At 36.8% G+C, this 9,529-nt stretch overlaps 1 protein-coding gene across 3 annotated transcripts; it reads right to left on the bottom strand.

Annotated features, from left to right (window-relative positions):
• Positions 1–1,542: 1,542 nt before the first annotated feature.
• Positions 1,543–8,565, bottom strand: LOC121254815 (protein indeterminate-domain 5, chloroplastic). 3 transcript variants are annotated; one of them, XM_041154986.1, is made up of 5 exons: positions 8,305–8,565; positions 7,385–7,642; positions 6,668–7,064; positions 3,823–5,117; positions 1,543–1,828 (listed from the first exon to the last, which is right to left on the bottom strand). In XM_041154986.1, the coding sequence occupies exons 2-4, from the start codon at positions 7,533–7,535 to the stop codon at positions 3,872–3,874; spliced, it is 1,794 nt and encodes a 597-aa protein (XP_041010920.1). In that variant the 5' UTR covers positions 7,536–7,642; positions 8,305–8,565; the 3' UTR covers positions 1,543–1,828; positions 3,823–3,871. The 3 variants fall into 3 exon arrangements, with proteins under 3 accessions (XP_041010920.1, XP_041010921.1, XP_041010919.1); XM_041154987.1 differs by lacking the exon at positions 8,305–8,565 and adding an exon at positions 7,770–7,793; XM_041154985.1 differs by lacking the exon at positions 8,305–8,565 and having other exon boundaries at positions 7,385–7,793.
• Between the last annotated feature and the right edge of the window lie 964 nt (positions 8,566–9,529).

Here is a 9,529-nt window from a genome sequence, read left to right as displayed (position 1 = left end):
GCACATTTTACTACAACACGTAACATTCCTGACCTATTGAGGAACAAGGTGCTATAGCATGAGGCATAATAAGTTCATTTATAGTGAGACTACTCCATATAAGTCCATGTGTGGCATCACTATAAATCTCCCCCCACAAAGTAAGTCAAAATCTACTAAAGAATCTCATCTTACAAAGTAATTTTCCTACATGATTTGGTAGTTGGTTTTGAGGTTGGTTAACTGGGGTTAAGAAAACATGATGCAACATGGCTAGTGCATAAGGCTCACCCCAATGCATGAAATATTCTCTCCATTCATTAAATTCGTGTGTTTAATTTCCCCTCCTAAGGTTCCATCTTCCACATGCTCCTTTATGTGCCATATATGATATATATTGAATCAGGATTTGTGCTCTAATCATAGTTTTGAATTTCATTCCGTTTGGGTGATTCCAGTCGGAATTTTCCTTTCCATTGTAGTGCCAATACACTATACGTTCTCGTTCTATTTCATTCTAAATTCCAGCCTATTATGGCCATTCTTGACCACTTTTCATTTCAGATTGTTTTAGTGGCAATATTGTAGCTTTTCTTGAGTTTGGATGACATTTTTGTAAATTTTAAATCTAGATGACATTCATATAATTTTAAAATATTAATGGCATTTATATAATTTTAATTTTTTTGTAACTTTAAATGTGTCCGCTAGCTAGTTCTCTCTTTTCTTAAATCTCATTATTTTAAATAATTTCTCAACTATTTTATTTTATTTTTTTGTCCTTTTTGTATCTCAATTCATTTTTTTAATTTTTTTAATATGATGTTTTAACATCGATATTTCACCTTTTTTATTCAATGTTTTCAACATATATTCGTTTTAATCTTCAATTCTTCCACACACACACACACACACACACACACACAATACACATTTACATGCACATGTATTTATTTTATTAATTATCAATATGAGTGTATATATATATGTGTATATATATAGTTAATCCCAAAACGGCACACCAGCAAAATATTCCATTCGAGTGCTTGAAAAATGCAAACATTAGGTCATACAACTCTCCTATAAAACCCGAAAACCTAGTCCTAGATTACAACAATGTTGAGTCTCTATTTGGCTTGCTTGAGTGATGAGGGTAAATGGCTCTCATAGACACATTTATTTCTTCTTTGCAGTTTGATTGATTCAATAGGTAAAACGATACAACATCATGTACTCATGAACAATTCACTATCAATTATGTTCTTCCATATCATGATTTTATAACTTTTCATGATTAATTCTTGCGTTAATAGATTCCAAATCTTTTCAAATGCAACAAAATTAAAGCAAAATGAACTATATTTTTAAGTCATGATGACTATAGCCAAACATCATGTTATCCTTCAAAACTTATTTGCCAAAACTAGTAGTTTCCTTCATAATTTGATCATGGTTTTCTGATCTCAATATGTAGTTATGCATGGGTTTAGATTTTTTTGAAAGTTCCTATCGTCTTTGTATTACTAACAACTATAGTACTATCAGTGCATAAAATAACACCAATTCAAAACGAAACATGAGAAATGTCTTGTTTGCTAAAGTCACTCCAACTACGATCGAAAAAGTTATAGCTGGGATTGATCAAAACCCCAATACACTTGAAGGTAGCGCATGCAAAAGATCATAATTAAGATTGTGGTTGACGAAGCTGCTTTAGTTGCCTAGCCTGTTGCCGCTATCCAAAAACTGAATTGGATTGGTAGCAGAAAGATGCATCCGCAGTGACATAAGTTTTGAGTCCTGCAAACAGCCTGAACTTAACATATAGCTGTGATAGTACTTCTTGTTTCTGCAAAGGTAATTCATGTCTTTACTCAGATACAATTCTGACCATCCTAATTACAAAAGTATTGAAAAAAATTTGTAATTATTCATACTGATCATAGTATAATGACAACTAGTAAAAATGCTGAAATCCAATGGAGGAATAAATAAATCAATATGGTCTCAAAAGAAAAAGAAAAAAGAATTTCCACCGGAGCAGCACCAAAGTCAAGAGGCCTGCAGGAAACAGCCAGCCCATGTTCATACGCTAACTAAGGTCCCTAAGCAAATCACTTAGTAGCAAAGGAAGTGATCAGGAAGGCCGGCCTTCTGCCAAGGCTTGTGTTTCTTAACTTTTACGTGACATAATCTCAATAATTAGAAGAGAAATGTTTAGTTTAGATAGAGATCTGAGAATTAAAATCTAATTACAAATTAATGATTACTGACTTTTGATGAGATACGTTAAATTTTTATAAATTACATTTTATTATAAAGTAAAACTAATATATTTCCTTTTAAGTCACGTCAAAGTACTGTAGACATTGTACTTTTGTAAGATCTGTGCAGATCACCTAATACTTCAATTTGAAAATATTACAAAGATCGATGGGCCTTACGAACTTTTACATGAATATGGTGCATGTACGTGCCTCATTTCTGGTTGTAAGACGGTGTAATTGAAGTAATTAATGACGCTAGTATATCATCATGTGCATGCATGGTCTATTATATTTCCAGAAATTCGATCGGCCAGTACTCTCTATCCTATCTAGGCTGAATTTATGGACGAGATAAGTATTAGTTTTCCCTCTTAACTGATGTTAATTTGGTGATGATCCCCTAGAAAAGTTGAAAATTTAGGATCACTTATTACTTTGTGCATCCCCATTACTATTTCTGACCCTAATTAAATCCTCAACCAAACAAAGCTGGCAGAGAGGGGAAAAAAAAAAATCACCCTCAAATATTATATCAATGAACGTTGATCATGATTGCCTTTTTCCAGTGGTATTACTGTTCTTATCCGAAGATGTACGAAAAGCGCCGATCAAACAATATGCATGTCAATTCGCAAATGACCCAAAAAAGTTCTTATCAACTGATTAGTTTGTCAATAACGTGTGGACAATTCACGAATAGACTAAATTAAAGGATACATACGAAAATAAGAAGATATATTAATTTAACGTTTTATAAATCAATTAGATGACAGTATATTGTATTATATATATATATATATTTATAATTTTTATCTGGCCATGCAATTGTTTTTTATTTTCATCCCCCCCTACCAACCCGGTCCAGACATATATATCATATATCAGTACAAGTAAAAAATTGCATTTAGTATATATTATTTACTACAATAATAACTATTTATAATGAAAATAGGCTCATTTTAACTAAAAATAATTATTTTTATAACTGGTCATAAATAAATAAATTTTTTATAGTGTATTAAAACGCAGCCAAATATTTTGTAACGCATGAGTTGGTTCACTGAACAACAGCATGATATATATAATAACAATGTAACATGACACTGGCCAATAAGTTGGTTCTATATATATATATATATATATATATATATATATATATATCCCGAAACTTCAAAAATATATATATAGATCGAGGTGTATATATGTATGGGGGTTTAACCTATATGAATGCGACATGATGAGTATAATATATATAGAAGATATTTGTCTAGGCCATGAGCATCCTATGTCTAGAGCTCGTGACTCTGCCAGCGAAAAAACACATAAAGAAATAAATGATAAAAAGAAAATAAGTACAACGAGACAAGATAAGAAACAAAGAACTTCAAGTCACCACCGAGCCCCCCCATGCAAGACAATGTGTCAGATGAATCGAAAATTAGAAAAGAATCCAAAAGACCAACCTGTGGACAGTATGTATGATAATTATAAGCACGTTTACCAAGAAATCCAACATGCTTTAGACTTACGTTCCGTTTTAATTCTTCATTAATTTTTTTTTTTTTTTTTTACGTACCTCTGTACGACTTTTCTTTTCGCAGCAGCATATGGCTCATCCTTTTTAATCACTGAAAATTCCCTCCACCTCCGAAAGATTGGCTTGACGGCGCAGTATTTCTGTCTGAGTCCAAGGAACTCATGACGTCCATGCCATGTTGTTGTTGCTGCTGGTGCTGGTGCTGGTGTTGTTGTTGTTGCTGCTCTCTCTGAGAAACTCCGCTCATGCTTCTCACTACCTGTCCTACCCCAAGAAAATCCCTGGTTAACCTATCTGACCCACCAACACTCATTGTGGGATTTTGGTGCAGTTTCGGTTCGTCCATGTGTTCTACATTGGTCCTGTTTGCATCGTACCCACCAAATGTACCGAGCCCTCCAGACCCACTTCCGAAAATGGAGGAGTTTCCACTGGCAAAGGAATTCATTAGATCTTGGAGGTGATTCTCATTTTCGCCAAACATGCTGCTTAAGCTGCCGGGAACAAGCGGCTTATTATCAGATTTGTTGCCACCTGAGGAAGAGCTTCCGAAGGTTCTTAGCAATGAGGCACTATTCTTGCTAGATGTTGAACCCATTTGTGCAGCCTTTTGGAGCAGTGCAGTTGCAGACATAGGTGGCATGGCATTTTTGTTGCTTCGAACCGATGAGCCATAGAGAGAAGGGACGCCTGAAGTGATTTGATCAGCCATTACGTTACCTGAATAGATATTGGATCCTTCCCCTCCAACACCAGTGCCATCTTGATTCTCGAAATGATCAGGAATTAGCAAACCTGAAGACGGAAGACTGCTATTGTTGTTGTTGTTATTGTTGGCATTGCTGCTGCTATTTGTAGTACTGCTATTGGAAAGGAAGTTGAGGTTAAAGAGATTGCTTGCAGTTGGAGAGGTGCTGGTTGTGCTGTTTTGAAAATTAGAGAACTGCATTAATCCATTGAACGATTTGTTTGGCAAAAACCCTTGTGAGGATTGGTGTTCTTGATGATAGTTCTGGTTCGAATCCGGCTGCATGAAGAAAGCAGAAGAAGGCAAGGGCGGCTGTGGTGATCGGAAGGATGAACCAACCCCAGGGGGAAGGAGATGATCGAATTGACCTGGCCTGGCACCAACGAGTCGAAGTATTTCACTGGATTGGCTGTTGTTCTGGTCTTGTATTGAGGAAATTTGAGGACCCACTTGAGATAACCCTATACCCATGTTGCTGCTTCCGTACAAATGGCTGCCCATTGTAGGGCTCAAACTGGGAGGGTTTCTAGCAGTTTCTTGAGCCAATGCATCGCAGAAAGCCCTGTGAGTGATAAAGCTGTCCCGCCTGGTTCAATTACATTGAAGAACAGTACTCCATTAGATATCATCTGCGATAGATGGTAATTAGAAGGACACAATGCCGAAAATTTTTTGAAGTAGATGCATGCGTGCCCAAACCGGTACTTCAACCTGCCGGGCATTGCTTGATACGTACATATATTTTAAGAGAAATATTTGAGTCAACGCCATAGATCGTGATAATATCAAATTAAGTTAAAAACCGAAAGTTACATGGAGATTTTGGGTCCTCGGAGACCAGTAAACTGCCATGGTTGCAATAATTATCAAAGAAAGAAACGAAAGAATATCCATAGAATAAATTAGGGACAAAAAATGCTGATTTGGAACATTCTTTTCATGTAAGTTCATGAGCAATGGCAAAAGTTTAAAGGCGATGGCTTGTGTTTATCTACAATGACAACAATGCCAAGTATATGGTGATCAAGCGATCATTAGAAACAATAAATAACTAGAGAAGAATACGAAGAAGTAAGGACGAAGTTTCCGGCCAGGAGAACATAACGATAATCGAGGGAGGGTTAGGTGGGAGAATTTCAGTACTAAAACTTGAAAAATAATTTATCGATCGACCAGAACTGGCTGTTGAATAAATGCAACAAGAGAATGTCTTTCAGCATTGTGAGGAAGTGCTCAATCAAGAAACTTTTTGGGGACTTCTGCTGATCAATTAATGCCAAAAATCATTAAATATATGTTTTCCCAGATGAAATTATTCTGAAATCATCAGAAGTTTTAGCATTTTCTCATGAACTCCCAAATTAAATTGAGTTCAGTCCCATGAGACTGCAATTCTGGACATTAATGAAGGCCACAATTCCAAAACTGCAACCATGAGCATATGAAGAAAAGGTCTCTGAATTAGTTTTGAGAGGGAGAGAGAGAGTCCGTTAGCCAGCCAGTAACGTTATCATAGAAAGGAATACCTGCAGCGGCACAATACTGATCACATCTAGCCAACCCATAAGAGAACAAACCTGGTAGCAACAACCTCTACATGACATAGCAACACGTGAATAGAAAAAAGTGAATGGCAGAAATGGCGGTGCTTCCGAGGCGTAATAAAAGATGAACTTTTTTTTTTTTTGGGTATGAAACCTCTACGACCATGGCAGTTTCCAGAGATTATTCACGTGGGAACATGTTTTCTGCTATTTCCTCCCCTACCGTACGAATGAAAATTAGAGGAATTTTGACAAAGAAAATAGCGTGTCCGTGCGTGTTTTTCTGTCTGTGTTTTAGAAGAGAGAGAAAGCTGAAAGAGATTGAGACGGGCAAGAAAACTGAGCCCAGGAGGGAGAGAGATCAAGAAAGCATCAAAAAACTTTTTTCTCAGCTGTCACTCGAGGAATCCTGCCCTAAACCAAAGAAGCCAAGCAGTGCTTATAACGCTTATTCACGTTCTTACCTTTCTCCCTCTATCCCAATGCTCAGTAGTGCTCATAACGCCTATCCGATTCTTCCCTTTCTTCTCCTATGCACTATGCGTGTACGAATATTGAGGAATTACATGAAGATAGACAAGATTAAAATTACCTAGAGAAGAGAGTGCCACAGTCGCATCTGTATTCTCTAGTGCCGCAGGTCTTCGAATGAGCCTTCCAATCGGACTGCACAGCATATCTCTTGGAGCACTTCTCGCACTTCCATTTCTTCTCGCCATGCTTTCTAGAGTAGTGCTTTTTGATGCCTGTGAGGTCGCCGAGAGCCCTGGACGGGTCGTGGTGTACGCATGTGGGCTCGGGACACAGATAAACCTTTCGTTTTGGTTCTTTTGTAGTCTTCTGCTTTAGCTTCCAAGGCAGGTTGTGTCCTCTTCTGTGGAGCTGTAGATTTTGCTCCCTTTGGAACCCTTTGTTGCATACCTCGCATATGAACCTGTTTGTTGCCATTAGGGTCTTGGGAGATAGTGCGATTACCTCCGCATCTGGATCTGTCATGGAAAAAAAAAATATATATATATATATACCAAACAATTATAAACTATTAGAAAATTCAAATACTAATGACAAGAATAGTCCCTAAAGACAACGATTATATAGCAAATTCTTGTATACCAGTTTCATTAATTCTATATATTAAGGGGTTTCCAAATTAGGGTTCCCCCATATATATTGGACTGTTTTTGTTTTCTCACAAGAAGCAAAATATTTTTGGAATGGATGAGAATTTAGTAGAGTTTGTAATAGCTAGGAGTTGTTAGTACTCATGATGATATTAGATAGATCTTTGATAAAATCATTAGATACTTGCATGGTGTTCCTGGTTGATTTCTCTTTTTCTTCTGGGGTGGTGCGGCTGGAGCTGTAGATGAAGCTGGAGTAGAGGAATGCTGTTGTTTCATCTGGTTCTGATCCTCTTCTCTAATTCCAAAGAAGGGTGCCGATGAAGAAGAAGCCGCCATACTCAAAGAAAACCTCCCTCCTTTCTCCTTGCAAACCAATCTGAATTGAAGAGACCTCCAACACCCCACATGCAATTTGAGTCCTCCTGGGCAATCTTATCTCACAGCTGGAAGATGGGCAAATCCAAGCTCTTGAGTATGGATTAAAGATGAAATCTAAAGGAGAAAATATATATGGGAGGAAAGCTAAACTAGAGCAAAGTTGAAGAGAGATAAAAGAAAAAAAGAATCAACCCCCAATATTGGCCATTTGCTGCTTCTTCTCCTCTACTATTTATTTCTCTTGCTGTAAATGAAAATCCTTTTGGAGCAGGTGGTGATGTTTATACTCTGCTTCTTCTCTGATTTGGTGTCATGCCGATACACAAACACATATACATAGCTCTCTATTTTCCCACTTAATTATTTCTTTTTTATTCCCAGATTTAATAATAATTTGCAATATATATATATATAAATTCTTTCGTACAATAAATAGAATTTACAAAATGGAAATCAAATGCTGGAGAGGGAGAGAAGGGTAAGGCCTACAAGTCGGTGGACCCAATCCCTAGCCAGATAACGACATGGTATGTGCGTGAGAGCAGCATGAACAGCTACACCTCTCTCTCTCTCTCTCTCTCTCTCTCTCTCTCTCTCATTTCGCATCTTCTTACTCACTTCCAGACAAACTAGCCTTGATCACCCATCCCCGCTGGGCCTCACAGTAAAATTAATTATAAAAAAATGTAAAAACATTTAAGAATTTATTTTTAAAAAAGAAAAACACCTGAGGCTGAGGGTTCTTCACGATCATCATCATGAGTTAGACCTAGCTAGCAAATTAAGTGAAACAGTTGGCTGAAATTCATCGCCTTCAACCTGGACAAGTGGATGAACGCTAGCTAGCTAGCTAGCTAGCTATAGCTAGTACTGTTAACGTTTGGGAGTGCTTTTTGGGGCCGGGATTGATTATATAGACTGACATCTAAAAGGCAAAAAAAAGCTTCAATCTCCTCTTGTATGATCTCTTGTCGCTCGATCCCTCGTCTACCCCAGTTTGGTTGAGTTGCATGCATTGGCCGGCACCTTCTTCTCCTGGCAGTCACATCAATGGCATGAGAGGGCAGTCTCGTCGTTTCTCAAAAAGTAGGAAAATCGCAATCAAATAACATTGCTCGCTAGGAAAGACCTAATCCAACCACTACGGATAAACAATGATACTGAAATTTTAGTCGCTATTACTACTAATTGGTATAACCACCGCGCTGTCATTTCCAATTGTCACAGCTAAATTTCAACCGTGGATTGAATGGAATTTAATAATTCAGCACACATGATCTACACCCAGCATGGTAGTAGTACTACTACGAGTACGTAAACTGAAAGATTATATATGTTCTCTCCAGCTGATCTAGCTCTGTGCATGTGTGAAGCCCTCCAGATCAGATTTTTCTTTTTTAATTTTCTTTTCTTTTTATTACTTTTCGTTTGAGTTTTCTCCTGATATGACAGTTTTTATTCCATGCCAGCGAATTTCTTTTTGTTTTTCAATTATTTTTGCTCGAAGAACGTAGCTGCTGGGGGAGTTGTCATTCTTTATAATAGTGACAGCTTAACCATAATTATATTCTTCTTTGTCATTGATTATTTTGGTAATTTTTTATGGGCGTTTTAATTTAACGTCCATTTGCACCCAGGATGCCATGCATGACTAGTCAAAAAAAAATTATGTGTATTATTTTTCTTTAGATATATATATATTTATATATAAATTATTTTCATCAGTCACTATTTACTACCTCACATTTTATATTGACTTTATGAAAAAAAAATTATAAGTGTAAGAGCGTGTGAAAGTAAACAGTGACTGATACATAAAATTTTGTTTGGATAGGATGCCTGAAATCACAAAACACAAATAATTATTTTTCCTTTTACCAGAACAAAATTAATAATTGTCTGGTGGACACAACCATGAATTTATTTGTTTCCATGATCACTCGTGACCTCAA

The sequence above is a fragment of the Juglans microcarpa x Juglans regia genome, chromosome 3D (assembly GCF_004785595.1).
Source record: "Juglans microcarpa x Juglans regia isolate MS1-56 chromosome 3D, Jm3101_v1.0, whole genome shotgun sequence".
Classification (NCBI taxonomy): domain Eukaryota; kingdom Viridiplantae; phylum Streptophyta; class Magnoliopsida; order Fagales; family Juglandaceae; genus Juglans; species Juglans microcarpa x Juglans regia.
This window is presented reverse-complemented; position numbering and strand designations above follow the sequence as displayed.

What these genes read in the sequence shown, in the direction of transcription:
- LOC121254815 (XM_041154986.1), bottom strand. Translation starts at nt 7,535, where the DNA reads ATGGCGGCTTCTTCTTCATCGGCACCCTTCTTTGGAATTAGAGAAGAG. An exon ending in AAATCAACCAGGAACACCAT is followed by an intron (nt 7,065 to 7,384) that starts GCAAGTATCTAA and finishes TTTCCATGACAG; the next exon opens with ATCCAGATGCGGAGGTAATC. An exon ending in TGTGGCACTCTCTTCTCTAG is followed by an intron (nt 5,118 to 6,667) that starts GTAATTTTAATC and finishes TAATTGAACCAG; the next exon opens with GCGGGACAGCTTTATCACTC.